General features: G+C 33.4%; 2 protein-coding genes across 4 annotated transcripts; both read right to left on the reverse strand.

Annotated features, from left to right (window-relative positions):
• Positions 1 to 1,784: 1,784 nt before the first annotated feature.
• Positions 1,785 to 14,973, reverse strand: LOC102621746 (la-related protein 1A). Of its 3 annotated transcripts, none has more exons than XM_025094763.2 (14): positions 14,307 to 14,970; positions 13,597 to 14,188; positions 13,247 to 13,409; positions 12,740 to 12,830; positions 12,500 to 12,571; positions 10,463 to 11,052; positions 7,199 to 7,268; positions 5,262 to 5,366; positions 4,807 to 5,141; positions 4,463 to 4,606; positions 4,294 to 4,357; positions 3,512 to 3,657; positions 3,192 to 3,296; positions 1,785 to 2,395 (listed from the first exon to the last, which is right to left on the reverse strand). In XM_025094763.2, exons 1-14 carry the CDS (start codon positions 14,529 to 14,531, stop codon positions 2,245 to 2,247), a joined length of 2,853 nt encoding a protein of 950 aa, XP_024950531.2. In that variant the 5' UTR covers positions 14,532 to 14,970; the 3' UTR covers positions 1,785 to 2,244. The 3 variants fall into 3 exon arrangements, with proteins under 3 accessions (XP_024950531.2, XP_006470432.2, XP_052290621.1); XM_006470369.4 differs by having other exon boundaries at positions 13,597 to 14,143; positions 14,307 to 14,968; XM_052434661.1 differs by lacking the exons at positions 1,785 to 2,395; positions 3,512 to 3,657 and having other exon boundaries at positions 3,232 to 3,296; positions 14,307 to 14,973.
• Positions 14,974 to 17,098: 2,125 nt separating this feature from the next.
• Positions 17,099 to 24,103, reverse strand: LOC102621451 (oligoribonuclease). The gene is made up of 8 exons (XM_006470368.4): positions 23,834 to 24,103; positions 23,454 to 23,576; positions 22,371 to 22,447; positions 21,531 to 21,612; positions 21,356 to 21,411; positions 18,609 to 18,695; positions 18,277 to 18,367; positions 17,099 to 17,436 (listed from the first exon to the last, which is right to left on the reverse strand). The coding sequence occupies exons 1-8, from the start codon at positions 23,961 to 23,963 to the stop codon at positions 17,318 to 17,320; spliced, it is 765 nt and encodes a 254-aa protein (XP_006470431.2). The 5' UTR covers positions 23,964 to 24,103; the 3' UTR covers positions 17,099 to 17,317.
• Positions 24,104 to 25,017: the final 914 nt, after the last annotated feature.

Genomic DNA, 25,017 nt, shown 5'->3' on the forward strand with positions numbered 1-25,017 from the left:
ATAGCTATAATTTGTGTTATTTAATAGGTGTTGGGGGTCGTGAACTAGACTCAATATCATGTTAGTTGATGTGTAGAGTGTAGCTAAATTATATTATATGTAACTTACATTTTTAAGTCAAGAATTATACTCAATAACTAAAAATATGTTAATAATTACATAACACTTAAATTATTATTGGGTGAAATTCTTAGATGCAAAAAAATTGCATGTGATGTCTACATGATAACATGTTACAATTTAAGAAGTTTAAGTAGTTGACCTCTTCCTCTTGAGATCCCTTCTCTACATTGGTTGACATATTCTCCACGGTTGGGGTAGTTGTCCCTTTTATGCAATCCTCCTATTAGTGAGCCAAAGTCTAGAGAATATGACAGTAAGTCCAACTTCCTAAGGACCTCAAATTAATTTGGGAAAAGCCATTAATGGTTTGTAAAATTGTTCAATCATATAAGAATAAATGTTTTTAAGTCTTTTGGGACTCGTCGACTGATTTCAATTGATTTTTTTTAATCGATCATTCGAATTCGAATCATAAGAGGGTTAAAAAGATTAAAAAAATTAATTTGAGCTACATTTTTAAATATTAAATTGAGAAAACAAACAAGTTAAACCACAAATGATTGAACCAAATCACACAAAGTGTATTAATCGAGAAAAAAATCATTTTCATCCCTAAGGTTTCATGCAATAGCTCATTTCATCCATACTTTTTAAAAATATATCAAAATATCCTTCTGTTAACTCACCATTAGTTTAATGTTGTTAACGAGTAATTCATTAAAGACAATATGATTTTTTATTAAAGTGATACAAACTATATTAAAATAAAATTTTTACATAATTAAATGACACTATAAAATATGCAAAATTCATTAATTTGTTTAAATGAAATCGACGATGAAATAGTTTGATATAACTACTAAATAATTGCCATAAGTAACAAATTGTAATTAACACAATATCTTTAAATCATTGGAAAAAAAAACTCAAAAATACAACCAAATTTTATTTACTTGCATGTGCTAAATATCTTTTTAAACTTCAATCAATTTTTATTTTGAACTTTACCATCACTCTTCTTTGATCATTATTGTCTCTCCAAGTTTGCTCACAGTGTAATTAGAGGGTATATTTATATGAACATAAAAATTGTGATTATTTTTAGTATTTCGATCTAAGTTTTATAGGGCTTTTTATGCCGCTAAAATAGAGAAAACTACAAAAACAATTGCTAGAACTAAAAGTTTCATTTTTTTTTCGGTATTTCTTATTTAGTGAGATTAGATAAAAATAATTTTTAATTATATATAAACTTTTATTTATTTGTTCTAATTTTCTCTTTCATAAAAAAATTATTTTTTACCCTCAACGAATTATTAACAAACGATATTTAACTAACGTTGAGTTAACAGAAGAATATTTTAAACTATTATGTAAAAAATAGAGATGAAATGAAATATTACATGAAACTCTAAGAATGAAAAAAACTTTTTCTCGTATTAATTGTATGTGAATGTTAAATGATAATTTTACCCTTTTAATGTCATCAAACCGCAAACAATATTAAGACAGAAATGGAAATGTTATAAAATATTCAAATGTCTGGACAACTGAAAATTTCAAAATTTGTGTACTTTCTGTAAAGCGTAAAACTTTAAATGACGGTGGATGTTTTCCCTTAAAAAATCTACCATTAAACTAACATGAAGTATCAGAATAAAACTGTAGGTGAGGTTGAACATCCATCACAATCAGAGTTTCTTCACGTCTACAATGTTAACTACTGAAGAAATCAACGTAGATTAATACCAGAAAATTAGACTAACATCAAAAAAATGACTCTCTCTTATTGTTCATTTTCACAAGATTCCTACAATTTTTTTTTTTTTTTTGGGGGTTTTCCAGTTTCCTTTATGTACAAGTTACAATTCAGGGGGAAGTGAAATGACCCAAGAAAAAACAGAGGCACCTCTCCAAGCTTGCAGACAACACAGAATTAACAAAAATAAAAAGGATGGGGAGCCAGAAAAGCTTGAATATTAGAACCATGACAAAACTTCAGCACTCGGCGGCCCTCATGCCTGAACAATCCTTCCCCCAATATACAATATACAAAAAATTCATTGGCGTTGAAAGCATATGCAGGCTGCTACTCCAACTCTCTGTTAACTCGTCAGGATCGGTTTTCAAAATTGGCATATCATTGGCTCGGTGCCACCAGAACACAGGAATTACCTGAAGCTAGCGGCTCTCTGCTTTCAAACTGTTAACTCTCTCTTTGGCACGGAAGTCGTCTATGCTACGGTATTCCTCCCTGAGCAACCTTTCCAGTTCCGGATGTTTCTTTAGGGGATTTTTCTGGTCACGTAGCCCTCGGTAATGATGAAAAGCCCTGCCACATTAGCAATTTTAATTAGAAAAAATAAAATGGAAGCAGCTCACTAAAAATAGTAACAGCAGCTGATCCATAAAAGCAAGCTCAGATAATAATCTTCACATCATCACAGGGTACCCTTTAATTTCTAAGACTAGAAAGAAATAAAAATAAATAAGCATGTATTGTAGTACGTCAGATGATTCTAACTGCACGCAAGTATATTCTGCAATTCTTAAAACATTACAATACAAACTAAATTCAAACTAAAAACTGTAAGTAATGATATCAGAACAATGCTTGATTTCTTCGAGACAGTACAAAAGTCTTGTTAGGCCTTCCAATCAAGAGAATAACCTTTTCACGTCCAAAATAAGTTATATCAGTAAAACTGAATTCATCCATTTATATTCAAGAAATGAATCCATTTGAACAAACATCATAACACTTATACTCAAGAATCAGATCTAATTTAGTGAAGGCTGATATTAGAAATGTCTGAGGCAAAAATAACCCTAGGGGCCTTTGGTGCAAGCCCACAGGAGTTCCCACTGCAATACCCACAAAATGTCACTTTTACCCCTTGAATTTCTAGCAACTCCTTTACCTTCAAAGTTTGAACCTTTTCCATTCACCAAGCGGGCAAGCGATTCTAATTTCAATCTTCTACCCAAATACTTTGCCTGGTCCACCGCAAACTTAAAGACCCAACTACAGTTATAAAGTTTTATCTCCATGTCGTAATAAGAATTTGTCCAATCCCAAATGATTTTGTCCCAATTTTCCAAAATGAGCAAAGGCAGGAAGTACATACCAGTATTTTTCAAGACCATAAAGGTTGCCTTTATGGTAGAAGTCAAGAGTCAGCTGCTCAAAGTCCTTATAGAGGTCCTCTCGGCACTCCTTTTCCAAACCGTAGCTGAAAGAAAAAGTTCTTATATTATTATTAATCTTTTTTAAGATTATTATGTATCAAATTAACAAAACCAGTGGTACCCCTTGCTTCTACTAAGGGAAAAATAAATAATTAAAAGTAGTAGAACAAACATTAATTAAAATGAAAGAGGGAAGCAACATGAAAGTGGGCTTCAAACACCCTACAAGAGTGAAAAACTCATAATTCACCGGAATTACCTATAAAACCTGAAAAGACACTCTATCCCATAATTATAACTTGCAGCAGCATCTTCCAGGGCAAATTTCTGGAACTCATTATACATAGAAGGGATGAACATTTCTCTAAGAAAATATGACCAAAACCTGTACAGTGTATTCATTTCCTGCATGAAAAATGACAGGGGCTGACATTACAATAGCAAAACAAGTGCAAGCCTCTGGAGGCAGAGGAAATGGAAACATCTGGAACTTCTAAATGTGAAAAATAAGACAAACGAAAAGATGAAAGCAAGTTTCTCCTTTATTTATCTAACATAATGACAATGACTTCAAATTAAATTTGTCCGGTTCAGCTTATAAAAATGGACCGAAAGAAGCATTTGGTTAAGACAATGATAACTAGAGACACCCAATAAAAAACAAAAAAAGAGATTTGATTTACTAAATCATCAAAGATGAAACACTAAAAACCATCACCCATAACACTGAACGTATGACAACGCCAAGCTGAGTTGTTGTTTACAAACAATTTATTTGTGGAAGGAGACAGGCCTTTTAACATCCTTCTATTAAAAGTACTTTTGGTAGAGGAGGAGGAACGCAATGTAAGGGACAAGACAAAGCATTAACCATAAAAGTAAAAGTGGAAGTAAATCAGCAAAATGAACAAAAGTGACAAGACTTGGAATAGTTTTTTCTCTAAGCCACGAAACAATCATGAATATGATCAAAACCAATTAATTTGATTTTCTGAAATACAGTTAAAGCATCAAGAGATAAAGTTTCGTGACAAAGTCCACCTCACTGCAGCCGATTCCCAATTTCTTCCTCTCATTTAAGCACCGCTTCCGAAACTTCAGGTACCTTCAGATAAGACGAAAGAGTTCAGCCAACTTCCAACGCACAAGTCCCTCAACAGAGGCATATGCCTACACACACACAAAAGAAAAAAATTCAACATCCCCTTACTTCTGCTGTCTGAAACCATTTTCTTCTAACAGTTGATGACTGGGATGTTGAAATGGTGGAAATGATTTTGGCATGGAACCCACGGGTGGACTACCACTAGAAAGAGTGCCATGTGGTGAAACACTCAACTTTGAAGGCCTAGGGCTGCACAATGTAGATTCATTAGAAAACCCAAAAATTTGGTAAAATCAGCATAGATCTCATCCAATTAGCATACAGAACATAAAATACTTGCATTTGAAACCAATAATAACCTCAGTTATTGCTTTCAAGAGCTACTAATGCTAATATGAAAATCTGAGGTATTGTAGTATAAAAACTAGCAACAATCACTTTCAACTAACCCATGATTTTCTGGAGGGGTGGAACCAAAGAAGTATCCAACTGAATTACTTGGTGGACTTTCTGATATGAATCCATGAGAATTTCGACCAGTTCCATGGTTTCTAAAGTTGCTTGAAAAAAATCGCTGCTTAAGGGAAGTCTGTTGCCTGGGGATATTTTTGTTTTGTTTTCTGCGGGAAGTTCCAGACTCTTCATGATTAATACTGAAAGCTGAATTGTCAACTGCTTTTGAATTTGATACTCCTGAAGTACTGCCTGAAGATCTTAGGTTTCCATCCTTATTCTCAAAACTTGAGCTATTTTTTCTACGACTAGATCTCTTAGTTTTAAGCTCCTGTCAGGATAACATTCAAGGAACTTAATATGGTTACAAAACTTCAATGGTAAGTGAACTTGAACAGTGCAAAAATGTGATGCTGGTAATAAAAGTAAAAGAAGCAACAGGCATCTTAACCTGCTCAAAGAAATAAAGACCATCATTTATGGCAGAAGCGAGCTCATTTGAAATGGACTTTAATCCTTTACCACCAGTTTTAGATCCTTCAACCGCCCAACTATTCTGCACAGGAGTGAGAAGTGTGAGACATTGATCAATTAACAAAATGGAGAGAGAGAAAGATAGGGTATAGCAAGCAAAAGAACAAAAACAGAACAAGAAGTTCAAAAGAAGTTACATTTTGATTCCGAAATTCATAGCTTAAAGCAGCAGGAAAATTATATTATTTTCTAAATAATCAGCAAGAAAACAATAGCCTGATAATGCAGTATGGCTGAAGACTAACCAAATTCTATGTGTCCGTCATCAGACACAATCTCATCAGACACAATCAGCGATGAGCGTTATCAGGAAAGTTAAGGCATAACATAATTGACTTCAAGGCTTTTTAAGCAGTACCCAGAAGGGGTAAGACATGTTAGCTGACGTAAAAAACCTCTTAAGTGATCAAAGCTTGAACAAAATATTTTTCCGGTCACTGGAAAGAGCTGCTTAGAGAGAATATAAGAACTTCCAAGTAGATGAGGAAACTTCCTTTTTAGCCCCTTTACAGTGCCTCCTGTCATGGTGGCTACAACAGTCAGGTAATGGTTGCTAGCAATTATTAGTGAAATGCACACATTCTTTTCCTTTGCCTGGAGATCGTTAAGTACATTTCCAAGAAAGCACACCCGAGATGACTTCAAATTTAAAACAAAACAGAGTGCCATTGAAATGTATAAAGAAAAAACAAATATCCTAAAATTCATTTTAAACCAAAGCCCATAAAGACCCCCCCCCCCAAAAAAGAAACCAAAGCAAAAATTCAGAAAGTATCTTTAAAAATCTATTCTAATCTTCAATGCCAATTAGCCTAAAAAGGAAGCGATACAATAGATCTCTGTGTTGCCAGCTTTTTCACCCTTATCAAGAACATATTGATATATAATAAAACAAAACAATCTAGGACAACCAACAAACGTCTTGCTCGCTCGAAGAGCTTACGTGCAAATTTAAAGCAGAAGAGCAACAGGTTAAAGAATCAGTAAATGATCAGAATAAAACCATAAAAATATTTAAGCTCGTCCTTTCATCTTTCAAGTCTCTTTTCTATTTCCTCTTTCACATAGACATAACCATAACCTAAGTGCTTAGAAATCTTTTTCCATTAGAAATGACAATCAGGACTTGCTCAACAGGTGAGTCTGCATAGTCAAAATGTTCCAACTGCCAAATCGAATGTCACCCAGGTGGACATCAGAGTCAAAATTTCACTTTAGTTATGTAACTCTACATGAAATTGACATTTGAAGTGAATATCTACGGGGAGAAAAAAGAAAATTGATCTCTCATCTGCCGAGGTGAAGAGGTCAAGTAAGATATGTCCTGGTACCCAACTTCCAAGACAGATATTAAAGGATTGTCAGAGACTCAGAATTCTTGACAGTACCCCGAACTGATACATTGGAAGAATCTTTTGGGTCTTCCAATATCAATAGGTTGATTGTTTCGCTCCTGTATCTTCCAAAAGGAAAAAAGATCTCTGAGAGCTTTTTCCTGGATCCGAAAGAGAGTACTTGGGTTCTCCCAATAACTAAAAGGTGTATCATGCCTGAATCTAATTTGGTTCACTGCCTCTACAGCAACCAACTTGACGAAGAAACAAAAAATCCCTAATACATCAATAGCAACGATATAATAGTAGAATTATAATATGCAAGCATGCAAACCTTATTGATTCAGTTCACATGGCATAAACCCATATTAATAGTTAGCGAAGGAAATATGAACCATTAAGAATCAAATGAGACATAAGATACTCTATACAACTGAGAACATTGACAAAGCTGAAAAAAATTAAAATAAAGAAAGGCACATCAACTAAAGAAAAGAAAATTGCCACTCAACGGCCATACCTGGGTGACTATTACAAGTCTCTCAACATCCTGATCGACGACAACATTCTCATCATCTTCATCGTCAATCCTGGAAAAACAAGTCATTCAGAAAATCAAGAATATGGTCAGCATTTGGAGTCTCATACTTAAAAAGAACATCAACAAGAGTTGAACAGCATAAAGAAATCTGTATCCATGGCACTAAGATTCAGAAAAAGCTAGCCAATGTTTTTGATCCCAGAACAAAAGAAAGAACTGCACAAATAAAGAACCTAGTATCAACTATTATATAGAGCAATATTTGCATCAGCCTACTTTCACTGATAAAGAAGTGATATTGCCAGATATTCTCATATGAGCAAGACGCGTTTGAAGTTGAGAATAAATATGCCTTCACCCACCCCAACAACCACAACTCCCCCCCCCCCCCCCCCCCCCCCCCCAAAAAAAAAACAAAAAAATAAAAAGGCCTAAAAGCAGAACATGGGGAAACTAGCAAAAGAAAGCTTCTTTGGTCAGACTTCCATAACAGATCATAAATAGCCAATTATGAACATTATTAAATTATAGACAGATCTTGAAAATTCAGCATAAGAAAGAAAAAAGGTAGCAAGAGCAAGGAACTTCCAATATAATGATCAATCATCCAAGTTACGTAGAGTTGAGCTAGAGTCAGAGTCCAAAACCTCCACATACATTCCAGTTACATAGATATGGGGAAGTACTAGAGATAGGAATCAGATATGGAAGTTTCAAATATAAGGCATACTAAATAGTAACTCCAGATATCCACCATTGAAGAGCAAATTCAATAGCTCCATTTTCAGACTCTTTCCAATTGTAGCCAGTTTTAATAAATTCTTCTTTTAAGCCTATTTGGAATCTGAAGAGCTTATTTTTAAGGAAAACAAAATTTATCTACAGCTAGATTAGGCAATAGTCGGCATGGGCAGAAAGAACTATAACCTAACCAAACTGTTTGAACTGAACCAAACCACCAGGTTAAGTTCAGCTTTTGGTTAGATCTAGTTCTCCAATAGATTTGGTTCAATTTTAGAGAAGAAATTGGTTTTCTCATTCTGACTTGTTTAATTCAGTCTGAGAGGTAAAATCAGTTTGGTTTGGTTTTAGAGGTGAAACAGGACCAGTTATTCTTGGCATGTTTCAGTTTGACCCCATACCAAACCACACAAAACCCTAAGTTTGCCCACCTTGGGCTAAGGAAGCAAAAACTGTTGAAGGATTTTGCATAGGGCAGGAGAAGGCTATTGTTAACTGGAGATGAGGGAAATAGAAAAAAAAATTAGTAACTGTCATTTCAGGGCTTAAATTGAATAGATCATAACAGTTAAACAGCAGGGATAAACTCTGCTAAGGTGGTTGTTCTCAAAATGCCAGCCCTTAAAATATATGTGTCTGCCTTTAAGTGACAATCCAAACAAAAAGGAGTTTTGAGGCTCAGTTAAGTATAGAATTGAGAAAATATTGCAGGCTTGGAAGAGAGCCTACATGCCTAAATAAGGGAACAATAATACCTCCACACTGGTGGATAAGGGACACTTTTAGGGCGCGATATAAGGGTTGTCGAGTTTTCTTTTCTTAAACAATGCAATAGCACTCTGTAATCATTGCGCTAAAAGTCTAGCTGCTTATCTTTACCTTTACTTACAACCCATGACAAGTTCAATATTTGTAATGTTTTACTTACCTCCATATTGGTGTGGGAGGCATAAAACAGAGACGCTAATCTGTCCTCATCATTGGATGGCATCGAAGTTGTGTCTCTTTGAAATGTAAAGATATTTTTATACTTTTGAATAAAGGAAAGATGAGAGTATTATGGAATCATGGAACCACACCATTTTTTGGGTTATATTAAAACCAGAAAATTTAAAATTGGTAGGGAGCTTTTGATTTTCTATGGAATTAGATGCATTCTATTGGGTCTGCTTCTATGTCATTCCCCAACTAGCGTAAGGATTTCCATTCTTTCTCATTCAAGCTCAATGATAAGCAATTTTATTGATATGGTGTTGTCTGTTCTTGTTTGTTTAATATTCTGTTTGTGGAGTACTGGTTCACCTCTCAGCAAAATAATTTAGCTCAATAAATATTCTCATTGAAGCCCCCCCCCCCCAAAAAAAAAAAAAAATTGACTCCTGTATAGTTCCAACAAAGGCTTATCTTAGTTTCTGTAGCTTTGCTGGTCATCAGCTTATTACAATTCTATAGAAGTCCACAATATACCAAAACAGTACTCTGATGATCAAAGGCATGGCTGACTAAGTTCTTACATTCACCCTCGGTAACTCACCTTTACTACTTCTTCTCCATCTTTTCTATTCCTCTTTAAGCAATATCATCAAATCCTCGAAGTAAAAACCTATATGATTTCTAGAACCCATGTGCACCAGATACTTATTCCAATGGCAAAAATGCCAACTTATGTTGCAGAAAGTTTTAAAACACCCAACATTCATATGCAAGCTGAAAAATACGGAGAAATATAAAAACAAAATTTTAGTCACAAGTTATCTACATGAAGAATTTTAATGCCCTTAAAATCATGCAGGCAATTGCACTTGAGTCTATAAATCAAAATTTACAAAATGCCACTAAATATCAATTCAGGAAGTAAAGCAATCTCTCAGGCCTTATAACATCATGCATAAACTCCTCTATACCACAAACAACTGTAGAAAAAACAATAAACAGTCATCTCAAAAAGTCATTGATAAATTATTATAAAAGGATGAAAAAACTTTTTAATGGTTGCTTATTAAATTAATCTAATGCAGTGCCTGTTGCAATACACATGGACTCCTTTTTCCTTGAAATGGCACTCAGACCTAAACTCATTTGATAGAAGCTCGTAAATTCATGAGATAAATATAGTGGTGCTACTTACATCCCTCAAAAGTCCTGATAAAACCCCTATTTTACAATAACAAGTTTAACCTTAAGGGAAATTAAAATAGGACAAAGACAGTTGTCCCACTTTTTAGTTCCAGACTTTGGTTTAAGTATATAGCACATAACCTCTAAATACAAGTATAACACAAGGATTAACATAATTCTCCATGAAAGATTACTTGCCAAAGAAGTGGTGGAAAAAGAAACAGCAGAAACCAAAAAAGTCAGAACTAAAGAAATTAAGTAACACTAATAATTAAAAATTGAGAGAGAGATCCTATTTGTAAACATTTTGAGTAAAAGGAAAGGAAATACAGAAATTTGAAATATAGGATAAAGAAAATTAAGAGAATACAAAGAATGCACTACCTCTTGTGTGCGGAAAGATCATCCTTTTTCATCGTTTTCTGCTCAATCTCTAGCTCTTCATCAAGCATAAATGTGTTTGCAAAATCATTTGATAGCTCAATAAGATTCTGAACAGCCACAGTTGATGATCGCTCCAAGCCTTGAGTTCCATAGTCACCAAATCTTGCAGACTCAGTTCTTTGTGACAAATCTTCAGAGGAAATATTGTGATTGGTTCCAAGGTTGGAAAACTTCATGTCTGATTCAGAGAGTGATGTTCTTGAGTCACCGTTTTCAGCAGAGAAGGCTGGCTTTCCATCATCAAGGAGCAGAAACTCATCACAGTGCTCTTCACCATTATCAGGTTCAATTTCTACACTATCAAAACTAGGTGGCACATTCTCCATCAAATTTCCAGTATTTGATGAAAATCCAACATTTTCTTTGGGCATTTCCCTTTTATTATCTTTATTTATATCACCATTCCCAATAGAATCAACAGGGTTTTCTGCAGATTGGCTCTGTGAAGTCTGAGCTGTTGATGACATTGTCTGCTCCACAGAAGCTGGAATCCACTTGGACCACTCATCACGTCTACGTACCTTGTCACCCTAGATCAATAACAAAATACAAGTAGATTCAGTAAAAGGCTATTAAGAAAAGAAGCAAAAACTGGCAATGTCATTCAATAGTCTATATATCCCCCAGTGTTTTGTCTTTTTTTTTTTTTTTTTGAGAAGCAATGTTTTGTCTTTGAAAGAGTATAATGTCTTAACTTGGGTATGGCAATTTTAGTCCTCATACAAACATAAAGACAGCCTCTTATAGGTTACTAAATTCACAAAGTAGCTCATAGGCTCCTAGGTTATAGAAAGGGAAATTCGACCTGCCATCAGCTAAACCAATCATTTAAAGTTCCATATTATATGTCCCATGTACACTATTTTGAAACTAACAAGGCAACTACAATCATAACTTCAAGTTTTGTGTGCCCCATAAGGAAACGACAAAAGATTTCTAGAGAAAACACCTAATTAAAGTATTCTCTTTTTTTTTTGAATTAAACACCTCATTAAGTTTAATAATAAAGAAAACTGTACTATTAATAAAATTAAATTCATAACGCTTTAGTAAGGGTAAATAGTAAAATAATGTTGATAAAAAAATCCATGATAAAATTGAAAATTTGAACCAAAGCAGACGAATGTGAGGAAAAACCATTAAATATAATCAATTTAAAAGAATAAGACCTAGTTTTTTTCTTGCTAAGAAACGAAACATTTAAGAATAAGACCTAGTTTATGCTTAGAGAGAACAATCAGAATGTAAACCTGATCATTATTACAGTAAAACAGATAAGTAAATAGCTCTATGCTGTAAACTCAGAATTTTGGACTAACAAACCCTCAAGCAACTGTAACAAAAAAACAATAATAATGATATTTAAATAAAAATAAAATAATAGGAAAGAATTATAAGATAGTCTCAGGAAAAACCATTCAAATCTTTGGTCAATTAACAATTGGAGAACCAATAAAAAAAAAAAAACAGTTGGAGAAAAGAGTAAACAATAAAGCTCCAAGCATTCTATAATCTGATGAAAATACAATGACAAAATAAACACTCAATCACGTAATTAAATGAATTACCCAAATCTCCTTGACATGTAAAGTTCATTATTACATAACTTTCTAAGATGAAACACAATAGGTGAAAAGAGTTTTTCATCAAAATCTTGAACACAGAATTCGAAAAGATATAATTTGTATAGGACACTGAATGAGTACTCCATGGTTAGCTTAGACAAACAAAGTTACCTAATTTGAAATTTTCAAGAAGGTTATCTGCTGTGCATTAAACAAATTTGTCTGAAAAATGAGGGTTGCAGACTAACACTCTGGAATACGGGCGATATAAAAATAATTAAAAACAGTAAAAGATCAACTCCTTAAGTAATCACAAATAGTCCGCGTCAAAAAATACCGAGCAGCCACCATCACACATAGAGCATGAAAAGAAATACCTAAGAGCACATATCTCACTGCAAGGAAATCTAACCTGAGCTTCTACAGTGCTAGAATTTTGCAGGGCATCCAGGATAAATGGTAGGTCTGTACTCATTCTTTTTACCTGTTACCCAAATAGGGGGTAAAAATAGAAACTCAATAGGTTATTGTAAATTTTTTTGAGATATTCACATATCAGAAACTGTCAATAAGCAGTTAAATCTTGCAAAAGCTAGCATATCTAATATGTAGCGTTCTAGTAATACAGTATCCATCATTGGTTAAAACATACCCTTTTGAAGTCTGCGATGATGGCTATCGGAACCCAACCTTGGGCATCCATTAAGGATATTAGGTAATGGTCATTCTGAAGATTTTCATCACTGCCAAAAGAAGTTAAAAATGCAACAGAAAATAATACAACACTTCAATTATGAACAGATAAAAACGTTTTTGATTTGAAAGAAATATAAAGAGAAACACTGGCATTTTTTTTTCCCTTGTTCCAGCCAACCGCATAGTAAATAAAGGCACCTTTACACTGGTATCATTGAAGACACAAATCCAGAGAGATTGAAGCTACCATCAAATGGCAGAAATAACTCAATGCGGTAAATCATGACATCATTGGCTCACAAATTAACATAGAAGCTACATTTATTAGATTAGCAACAACACATTTTGTTGGAGCCCCATTACAAATAAAATAATTTTTGCCCTAATCAGCAATATACAATTTAATACTGAAATAACAGCAAATAACATTAAGCCAAATATGTGGTAAAGTGTGGATGAATACCTGAAATAATACTCAATTTGTTTCACAATGTTAGCCTTCAATGCTAATGTCTCTGGAGGCAGCATTGGAGCCCCTAAATTTACAGGATATGGAAAAAAACGCTGAGGATGAGGTCCCCTAATAGAGCCTGGAGGTACGACAGGCACATAGCAAAGTGCAGCTCCTGTGCGATAGATACAAATAATTTCGGACAGCAATTAATTTAAAAATGGAAAAAAAGAAAGAAAGAGCTTCCCAAAATGAAAATATGCAACATTCAGGGTGGTACTCCTCAGAGTGAGATAATTTATAATAAATTGAATCTTCACATGGTAAATAAAGGCACCTTTACATTGGTATCAAGTTATTACCAGGAAAGCCAGGACCGACCATATATCCAGGACCAGGAGCTGGACCAAAAAAGGCAGGCCTTACCAAAGGCCTAGGTCCGATACTCTGTGGCACAGGTACACTGTCTCGGGGACCAAAAGCTCGCTGATGATGCCAGGCATGATTCATGTGGCCACCAGGTTCTTGAGTATTAGGTCTTCTATTAGGAAAATTGGCAACAGAAGCATTGGGATCTCCACGAGGAGGAGGAGGCTGAACATTTCTAGCAGCATCAATAGCATGAACTGGGGGAACAAAAGCTTGCACTGGCGTTTGATTTTCAGCACCAGGAAAGGGTCCGGGGTAAGGTGGATAAGCATACCCAGGAACAGCAAAGTGTGGTGGAGGCACCATAGTATGAAAAACTGGTGGCATCGCTGAAGGATGATGGTAAGATAATGGAACAGGAAAAGGCGGCGCGGCATTTGGATTACGCTTAGAGCCGGACTTGTGATTACGAACAGGCAAACTCTTGTGGGAAGGATTCGAATTTCCAGAACCATGTGTCTTATGCTGCGCAACTGCTCCCTGAAAGACTCCAGGAATCAAATGATCAATACCTGTACTAAGAAGCTACAGTTGAAATACTTGATTCATTTACAAAACCATCAAGGCGCGTAGCCATATAGTGATGAGTAATGGCATAAACGTAAAGCCAAAAGTGTAAGCAGAGGAGACAAATGAGAGAAACCTGAGGATCAGAGGAGAGCTTAAAAGAAGAATCGACAACAGCAGGATTAGTCTTGGGGCGTTGGTGGTGAGTTTGAGCATCGGAGAGAGCAGGCCAAGAATCAGAAGCACCCATGACAGGAGCATCATTACCAGTGCTGGTCACCACATTTTTATTCCATACATGCTTGGGGCCACTCACCATCTCTTTCGGTTCATCTCCTCCTTCATTCTCCGCCATCACCATAATCAATCAATCAATAAACCAATCAACTGCCAGTGGCACCACCCTGAGGGTTTTGTTGGGATTAGGGTTTTCTATTTATTTATTGTGCAAGAAAGAGTGTGAGTGTGCGTGTTGTTGGTGAGAGAGATTGACAGTTGCAACTTGCAAACGTCTAAAAGGGCTAAAAAAAAAAAAAAAAAAAGGGCGGAGAACAGCGCAAGTGTTTGTGCGACTTGTTTTTTATACGATACGAGTGCGTGAAAGAGAGAGAGAGAGAGAGAAAGAAAGAAAGAAAAAGAGGTAAAGTTGAATTGAAACAGCAGCAATAGCAGCAGCAGTAGTAGTAGTAGTGGTAGTATAAATCAGTGAGTGTTGTGTCGTAGTGTTTTAGTTAAGCAAGGGAAATAAGTATGCTTATTATTGCTTTCAGTCAGTCCTCTTGCAAGAGGAGATGATGCCATGTAATGTACAAAACCCTAGAATTAGAAGTACACTGTTAACTTACTATACTACTACCAAGTTCTAGGGCCAGGCCCAACTGCTTCCTTCTCTATCTAAACCCCACAAACAACACTATTTACTTTTATTTTACGCTTATCATTTTTTTAAATAAATAAAAAAAGACTTACAATTTATTTTATGAAGTTTCCAAAAAAGTTCCAAGACTGTAGTTCAAGATGGTTAATAACAACAATTAGTGTTTGTACATCTGTCACTAAACAATAGTAGGATTCGTTTGTTAGTAAAATATTGTGGCTTTATATCTGAAATGGAATTAAAACTATATTTTTCATTTGTCAAAGAAAAGCTTAATATCCTTATATGGTAAATATTTTTTTCTTTTTTTTCTGTTAACAGTTATATTGAAAAATTATTTTAGATAGCAGCTGTGGAGCTGGATCGTTGAAACTTGAAAATGAGACCAGACGGGTCGTTAGTATTATTACATTAACAGTACATTTACCAAATACGAATCGAGATAGTTTAGAATCGAAATGAATAAGAATAAGAAAAAATTGAAATGAGAATGAAAAATAAAAATTATAATAAGTTATTTACTTTAACTGTATGAATCGTAATTGTAATAAATTAGATTATTATTAACGTGTTTATTTTATCTTAAAGTCATAATAGAAATAAGTTAAATTGTGAGAAGTTATTAAAAGGTCCTTAATGATTTATTGTCATAATCATTGCTGCCGATGTCACTATTGTTGCTACTCAACAACCAACGGCATTGATTTGGCAGCAGGCTTCTGCTTCTCGTCAGCTGCAAATCAATCCCGAGATACTGCAAATCAATCCCAAGATAGACTGCGTTCTTTTTTTTTTTTTTTTAATTGAGGACAAAATGTGTATTTTTGATTTGGGGAGGATAAATCGATTAGTTATGGCAATCAGTGCCCATTATTAATCCTTTTAAGAATCAGTCTCTCGTTCTCCATTCCTAAACTAGGGTGAGCTCATGATTCTAATTCTGATTCCCAACCTTATTTTATAAAGTAAAAACCGTCAATAATTCTGATTTAAATTCTGATTTTCTAGTCCGGAAAATAAACACACTATTAAGTTAACATGAATTTTATCTTAACTTACCCAATATTATAATTTAAAACAAGAGAAATTAAACTTTAAAAAAATTAAATTGAATCCTATGAATATTTACATTGCACTCACTCATCCTAGCCGCCTAAAGTACACTAAGGTTCTTTGAAGCAACTTTTTAAATAGAGTTTATTTAATTAGAGTTGTTGTTAGTAAAGTTTTTATAAATAAAATTTTTACCAAATAAATTTTAGTTTTTTAGTTGACAATAAAAGCTTTTATTAAAAATTTATGAAATTACTTTAATAGACAAATTTTTTTAAAGTTATGTTATGATAAATAAAATAAAATATTCAAATAAATAAAAAAATATTTTAAATATTTTTATATTTAAAAAAAATTTTCAGCCTCAATTCCCAAAAACTTAAAATTTAAACTTTTACTAATACATGCAAAATAACTTATTTAAAATTTAAAAGCTCTATTAGAAAAATAATAAAACAACAACAAAAATTATTATAAGAGTTTATGAAATTAAATAAGCACTTATGTCCATTAAATAAATCATACCATAAATGCACTAACCCTCAAAATATTTAGGAATTTTTTGGATTTATCTATTTAAGTTTGAAACTTAGACTTGTTTGCTAAAAATCTGAAATTGAAATTTTTATAAATTTCAGACTTTTAAAAATTTATTTGCATTTGAATAGAGAAATTAAACTTTTGTAACTTTTATCTGAATAGAAAAAAGATATAAATGAGAAATAAATATTACATTCTAAAATTATTTCCATTAGTCATACTTATTTCCTAAATTATAAAATTTAATCTCCTTTTTTTGTTATAATATACAAAGAAATGAATGTCAAATAATCATGTTAAATTTTTTTTATTTAAAAAAACAAACAAGATACCACTTATATTTAGATATTGAAAAAATGAAAAACAAACATGTCGCTCGCTCATTCAAATTTCTGATTAAAAAAAAAAAACACTACCTAATATTACACATGGAGGCGACGTGAGTCTACCAAAGCCAATTAACAAGAAGAGAAATAACAATTTGATATAAATAATTTTGAGGCCAAATTAACCTAATTAACTAGGCTCAAGGCCAGACATCATGCACTCACTAGGACTTTTAAAGGAAATATTGTACTTACAAAAACTAACCCCTATTTCAAAAACCTAGAGGCAAAAACTTAGAATGGTGTTGAAGAAAATGAATACCCCTCAAATCAATCTGTATTGTATTTGCATCACTTCTTCAAATTTGTTTTAAATATATTCTCCTTGTAGTACTTGAGTTCCATGATGCTTTCTCTGATATCATCCAAGGCTCTGTGTTTCTGTTCTTTTGAAGGAACTTTCCTGTAATCTGTACAAATGATTTGGCATTGATCAATAAACTATTTTTAGTATTTAGATAAAGATTGATGAGTGCTTGAGAACTGACTGTCTATTGACACTGTCTTGAGTATACACAGAGTATGAAGTGGCTTCAGACTGACTCATTACTTTTCCATATATGTTGGAACCGAAAGAAAAGAAAAAAACAGTAAGCAAGCACATGGACTAAGATTAAGTGGTTTCAGGTTCAACTACTTAAACAACAGTAGTCTTCATTCCTGTTTATTTTTAAGGTCAAAGCATAATCTAAAAATCCAGGTTTCAACTGTTTGACCTCATCTCCAGCCATCGACACTCAAGATTCACAAAACTCAGCTTGAGTTCAGAAACATTATTGCAAGCCAAAACAAAAGTTAAAAGTCAAAGTGGCTGCTTTTGTAAAGGAACTAAGGCCAACAAAAAACATTCTACACTGGATTTTCAACTTTTATCTCAGTATATTAATTTTAATTAGAAAATAATGTAAAATATTTATGGCATCATAAGGCACTGATCAATAGTAAGCCCGACAGAACAATGTATATTGAATCACACTATTTATGAGTCAAAATGCAGTATGGTTCCTGAAGACTCATAGTGACAAGGACAAGAAAACACAAATGTGAATCATATGATGGTCGCATATTCTATAAAATAAGCAATGGTAACTTTTAACAAACAACTTATAGATCCTTAGGGCAAAATTTATGATTTGGAATCTCAACTGAAACTTCGAAAAGTAACAAAGCTATACCAATTTAAAATCCATTATGCTTTCTGTGGAAAACACACAACTTTCAGAATTCACATGGCAATACAAGAAACATACCTCTAGGATACCAGCGCATGCATAAAGCCTTGATACTGCTAACATCGACAAGTACATGAGAGAAAAGACTAGCTAAGTCTGGCATGTATTTCTGCAAAACTGAATCAGGTTAGGAAGACAAATAGTGCACCTGTTTTGATGGAAGTCACAACAATATTAAAATCCAAGGGTTTTTAAAATCTGTCAAGAATAGCATTCAACAGATGATTCTAGAAAAAAGCATTTGAATTCTGTGTAACTATATGGTTTGTAAAAGAAAGGTTACATCAATAATTCTTTAAAACAAAGTGGATTCATTAAAGGACAGAGATAACAACATTGACGTATCCTACCTTTAAGAACATAAAATCCACATACACTGAATTCCCTGCAAGAAGAGGAGTGTATGTACCAACATTTTTCTTGACAAATTCTACAACCTGCACTAAGCATGATCAGTGTATCTTTAGGAGATAAAACAGAAATGGAAGTTCAATAAGGACCTATGATTTGAAATTTCTAATGCCTCAATAAAATTGCTAAATTCTAGATACAATCAAAATGGTAGGAAAAAATAACTCGTTATTAATTTTCTTGACAGGAAATAAAGAAAACTTGTAATATGGTATCAATTTAAATATAAATCATCATTCTGACATGAATAAATAATGAAAATAAAGTCATCAGAAACTGCAAAAGGACCCAACAAAATTTTCCATGTCGAACATCTCAAAATAAAAATAAATTAAACAAAAGAATCAAAAGAAAAAGAAAACGTTATTAATCCCTTGATTTCAGGAGATTCAAAGAACCCTCTCTGATGATCTCACTTCCTTTCCAGACTTAGTAAAGCTTACAAAGTAGATACTTTCTGAAGCTTACTGACCATCTGAAAGACATCCTTTTGTACTGAAAAAATACTAACCAATTAAAGCCCCCGTTACAGAATCGAAGTATCTGCTACTAAACTTTTGGGGGAAATTTTTTCAAATGTTGTAAACAAAATCCACCCTAAGAAGTTTGGTTATATTTATGGTACTTTAACTATTAATTTATCAAAATCTGTATCCTTAATGTAAATAACATTACATCTATCATGTCATTTCTTCAAAACAGTGGCCACGTTCTTTTGAAAAGTGGAATAAAAGAAAGACAAGGCCTGGCGGTGTTGTAGTTGTGTAAGCACAACCCAATTGCACATAGTCGGACAGTTCTTGTCTATCTAACATTGACTTTTACAGTTCGCTTTAACAGCAACCTCCCCAAACCCCCCCCCCCCCAACAAAGCAGTAAAATAAAATAAAAAAGAACCATGTTTGCTGCAGTGGTAAATTATCAGGGTACAAGTGCCAAATCGTTGGCTTTATACTAAAAAGAAGAAGGTAGAACTGCTGCACATGTTCAGTGACCCATTCAACAATTGAAACTAACACTGCAGTAAAGAAGAGAACACATGAGAAAGGAAGGCACGTTAAGGATCCATCTTGTTATAGCTTCTTCAAGTAGATCTTCTTCAAATAGAGCTAATATGAGTAGAACTTTAGCAGAGTGTTGGTGGTGGTTTGTTTGTCGTCACATCATTTAGGAATAAATTGTGCAAATACCATAACAAATAAGTTTTTAAAATGAAAGTTACTAATTGAAATTTCAACAATATAAGACAGGTCTTTTCAACAATTTAACCTTTTAAATAAAGCTCAAAAGAGTTCTGGTAAAAGCCGAACATTTCACTTCCCATGTAGATATAAAACAACATTTGTAATCCTTCATAAGCTCTTTTGAAGTTGCAACTAACTACATAAAAAGTAAATAAATAACAATAAAAACCTAAAAAATAGTTGAGAAACTCTATGCTGGATAATGGGAAAAAATGTTTCTGAATCAAGCCAACTCTTAATTCTCAGGTTTACTAAACAACCACTCTTTCTGCTTTCTGATAGTAAAAACCTAAAAGACAGCCTATATTAGTGTATCAGAGTCTAGCTTTCTTTTAAACAAAAATACTACTTTTTGAGTTCCTTGGAATACAGCGCCATTCACTTTAATACCATCATCTTCATTTACAATTAAAAATAAAAATAAATAAAATCCCTTTTTCTTTTTCTTTTTCTTTTTTTTTTCCTTTTTAAAAGTTCTTGTCTAGGAAACTAAAAAAAATTCTAAATTTAAGAAAATTATGAAGTTTTGAACAAAAGGAAGCAAGCTGTCGCCAACAATCAACAAAAAATATCAGCTAAAGACAAAGACTAGCCTTTAAATATAAAAGAAATGATTGATTAGCCATATCATGGAGTTTCGGGTTGGTTCATGAAAAAAAATAAATGAAGAAGGGAATTTGAAAAGTTACTTTTTGACTATTCTAGTTCTGGCTATAAATATTCAGGAATATTCAAAGCATCCAAAAAATTTAAATGACAGCAGCAATTCACTGTAAAGTCTAAATATAAACCAATAGTACAATTAATGTCATATTGCGATATTATCTCTCAATTTTTTTTTAATTCTGAAATTTGAATAGATATGCATTTTGATTGACATCTGAATAAATTTGAATGTAAATATTTGAATAAAACGTTTGCTTTCCTTTCTTCAAAATCTTAAAACAAGTGTTACATTTGTTTGTTTTTCTTAGAAGAATATTTGGGAAAAAAATATTTAGACAAGATTACATTTAACAAAGCAGAAAGTTATGGTTTGTTATGAAAAAAACACTTTTCGTTTTAGAAGATCTCTTCAGACCATTTGCATTCAGATATATGTGACAAAAAATAATTCCACCTATTCAGATCATAATTTCCTAAAATAATTGTCAGTTAGGAAAATAACGAAACAAAAATGTCTGAATGACTGAAACTAAGCCATATTCGTCCATTAAACCAAATCAAACAACATCTAAGCTAGAATAGAGGATGAGCAATTCTTCTTCTCCCCACCAGGACAATATCTCACTTCCAGTATTGAAAATCGTCCGCCACAGAAGGACATTACCAGAAACAAATCCTAAATGAGATTTACAAAACTTGAAAAATTTCACAAATGATAATGGCATAGCAATGAAACTAAAGCTCATGGCTGACCACTTATAAATGTTATCACAAACCTGCTTTTCAGCTTCTCTTTCAGTCAGGGCACTATGAAGCACCTTTTCTGTCAATCCTGCAGCAAGTTTTGAAGCATCTGTGATATTCTCCGACAAAGAAATGCTATAATAATGCAGCAATAACCAGATGTTCAATGAAGATAAACTGTCAAACCATTTGTGTGAAAGTGCTTACCACTAGCTTCATGATGATTTTGACACCATTCACCCATGCTATCTAAACACTCTTTAGTTTGATGGATAACCAAATCAGGTCCCTAAAGAATAGTTATTGACATTAGAAGTAAGGAATATCACATATGAGCCTATGCTAAGTTACCGAAATTTAGTTCAGGTGCACACTTGGGCAAATAAAAGAGCAAAGTTGAAAAATTTCGCATGCACTTCTTTACATATTACAATACATCAAACTCGCTTTTTCCTTAAGAGATGTGGTCAACACAACAGAATTCTTAATAAGATTAAAGCAATTTGACGACTTTGACTTATCGATGACTTATCCTTGTCTCTGGTAAATAAACATCCTCAACTAAAACAAGTTTGAATATTGTCCAACTCGGTCTACAAGAAGCTCCGCAAAAATCAAGGGCTATAAAAATCTAAAAGCATGCATTAATGCTAATATGATATGCAAACTAGTACGACGTGACATGTTTTGTGATGGCAGCGCATTATTTTTCTACATGGTATCTATCAATGATGTCGGTACATGGATTTTAGTATTCAGAATTGCAGTAGAAGCACAATTATCTTCTCCAAGTAACCAGAAGATTCTTCCACCAGATGCTTCTTTACAGATGACTCACAATGACAAACATTGGAAAAGTGATATAAGTATGGCTAAAAGAGTTAAAAAGCAACCATTTACTATAGAAATGTCTACAATGTGTAAGATTATTTTTCGTAAGGAAGAATATTCAAGACTGAGAAAAGCATGGAAGAAAAGAACACAATGAAAGTGTGAAATAGAGGTCAGCATATTGGCATTAAATCCACTAAAAACAGGGATAAATACCTCCACTGATTTTGTCAACTTGCCATCAGTAATTATACAAGCAATCTCCAGTATTCGATCAACTTCAATTTTCAAACCTGCAGAGCAGCAGACAGAATGAGATAAGACTACATATCTGTCGATGTCTTTGTATCCAGTGCAGTCTGATGAGTTTAATAACAAAAAATATATAAATTTGGACGAATCTTATTAATCAGGCTGATCCTGTTGAGACTGGAAAACAATATACGGGGACATTCAAGGGTTGTATCAACTAAAATCAATTCATGTTAGGAGCAAAACAGTATCTAAACAGGGAAAATGTGCATTACTAGGAAGGAAGAGCAAAAGAAAATGAATGTCTATTGGAAATCTTAAATAGAACAATTCTGAAGAAAGAGCTAGCAGAATGAGAATCAAATTCACAGGTTAAAAATTAAACGAGTGCTAAAAATTGAGAGAGCAGCAAGAACAGATTTCTGTCAATGTCTTTGTATCCAGTACTGTCATGCTATAATGTATTTAAAGAAAAAATAAATAAACTTGTTTTCTCAGAAACTAGAACCTAGTGTCAACCTCTAATCTTAGCAATTCAGACTCATGATCATCTCAAAAGATTTGCAACTCTAACAAATAAGGCAAGAGTGCATCCTATTAATGAAAATTCTTGCAACAATATATGATACAATGAAACTTGGAAAAGGAACCAAAGAAGTGTATCTTATATGAGCTAATTGCCCCAGCGCAAGAGATCATAAGGACCTCAACACCAATATTTCAAGATAAACATATCAATAAAGAAAGTGATGTTGACATATTGATTTCAGGAAAAATTAGAATAGGTCTTGAATAAAAGATGGTTTAACTTCATCTTAATGTGCGATAGACAAAATTAGCAGTAAGTACCCAACCCAACATTGTATAAATCAAATGGAGACACCTGAATAAAATTAGTTTGTTTTATTTTAGCACTTCAAAACTATAAAAGAAACTCTTAAAATCAAGAAATTTAAGAATGCATAGAGATAAAATATATGGCGATGAAAAATACTGATGATATGCAAAGCATGAACTCCTAGTAGCTTAAGACCAAGAAACACAAACCTGTCATTTCCAAGTCAATCCACACAAGGGGCATTTTGTACTCAAATTCCAAGGGAGTCTGAGAATTTTGTTGGTTTTCAAGAGTCAAATTGCTAGAGCTGTTTGCTTTGCTTTTGCTCTCAACTGTCTCGAGCAAACACATATAATCCGTTAGATAAGTACTTCAAAACAAAAGGCCCACAAAACAAACTCTGAAGGCATGTAATTAAGCATTTAATAAATCAATTCACGTCATAAACGGACTAAATTACATCTGTAAATCTACTTCTTTTTTGTTGAAAATTTTAGTTTTCATTAACAAACAGTTGTGAAAAAGACAACAACACCCTAAACAGAACAAATCACACTGTGTTCATATTTATGCTAAGTATTAACAAAACCTGATTTGCAGGAAGAAGAAGAAGAAGAAGAAGAAGAAGAAGAGGAAGAAGAAGCAGCAGCAGGCATTTTGACTTGACTGTCGTCAGCGTCCAGCTCTAACACAGAGAATGCATTTGAGAGTCCATCCATCTTCACTGATTGGTCTCCTCACTCGCTCACTCCGATATTACTTAAACCCTAATTCACCAAATCAAAAGTGAAGATTATATTTTATTTCAGTAACTTTCCCATTAAGGAATTATTTCGCCAACGGTAACTTTTAGTTTTACCCGGGGTTTTTGTTAGTGATTGATTGAACGCACACCTCTTGGTGATATATGAGGAGTAAGGACGTCGGCTGATGAAATTACCGTAATGCCCTTAATTTAATTGGAGTGGAGAGGTGGCAAAAATACCTGTTCGGTCTGGACCTGGACCGTACTCGGGCGTTGTGGGCCGGGTATGAAGCCGGGTCGATCTTGAGCATCACTTGATAAATTTGGAACTCAGATTTTATTAAAAAAATATTATAAAATATATATTATTTTAAATATTTATATTTATTTGACTCATTTATTATACATATATAAAGTTTTAAACACTTAAAGTTTATAATTTCATGTCAAATTTTATTGAAATAAATTTAAAACTTATAAAATTAGCAAAAAATAAAAAATATATACACATATAATATTAAAAAATATAAAATTCGGATACTCGGATTAAAACCCAGTCCGGACCCGGACCCGGACCGGTTGCATCCGGGCAGGGTCCGGTCATTGCAATATCTGGACCCAGCCCGGAATTTTACCATCCCTAGGAGTGGCTAGCATCAGAGTTGGTTTGAGGATAATTTCATCTTTCATCAATATAAGAATAATTTAGATAAATTTATTTATCCATATTTGAAATTATTAGATATACTAGGAACCTTAATTCATAAACACTAATAATTTATTAATATATATACACACACACACACACACACACAAAAGGCAGCATGTCTCATTTGCTACATCATTTCCATGAACTTTAATTTTTTTTAATTTTAAATATGATAAGAAACTAGAAAAGAAAAAAAAAAATCGAGATGAATGCATAAAATGGTCACATCATAGTTCTTAACAATTATGGATACGCTAAAGCCAATTTTCATACTGAAGACAAAAGAATTAACTCCACCAATTCACCATGAAAGCAATTT

Source organism: Citrus sinensis, chromosome 2 (assembly GCF_022201045.2).
Source record: "Citrus sinensis cultivar Valencia sweet orange chromosome 2, DVS_A1.0, whole genome shotgun sequence".
Lineage (NCBI taxonomy): Eukaryota > Viridiplantae > Streptophyta > Magnoliopsida > Sapindales > Rutaceae > Citrus > Citrus sinensis.

What these genes read in the sequence shown, in the direction of transcription:
- LOC102621746 (XM_025094763.2), bottom strand. Translation starts at nt 14,531, where the DNA reads ATGGTGATGGCGGAGAATGAAGGAGGAGATGAACCGAAAGAGATGGTG. An exon ending in GACTTGTAATAGTCACCCAG is followed by an intron (nt 5,367 to 7,198) that starts GTATGGCCGTTG and finishes ACTCCTGTGCAG; the next exon opens with AATAGTTGGGCGGTTGAAGG. An exon ending in AATGGTTTCAGACAGCAGAA is followed by an intron (nt 4,358 to 4,462) that starts GTAAGGGGATGT and finishes TCTTATCTGAAG; the next exon opens with GTACCTGAAGTTTCGGAAGC.
- LOC102621451 (XM_006470368.4), bottom strand. Translation starts at nt 23,963, where the DNA reads ATGGATGGACTCTCAAATGCATTCTCTGTGTTAGAGCTGGACGCTGAC. An exon ending in TTCTTCTTCCTGCAAATCAG is followed by an intron (nt 23,577 to 23,833) that starts GTTTTGTTAATA and finishes TGCTCGAGACAG; the next exon opens with TTGAGAGCAAAAGCAAAGCA. An exon ending in TGGATTTTATGTTCTTAAAG is followed by an intron (nt 18,368 to 18,608) that starts GTAGGATACGTC and finishes TCAGTTTTGCAG; the next exon opens with AAATACATGCCAGACTTAGC.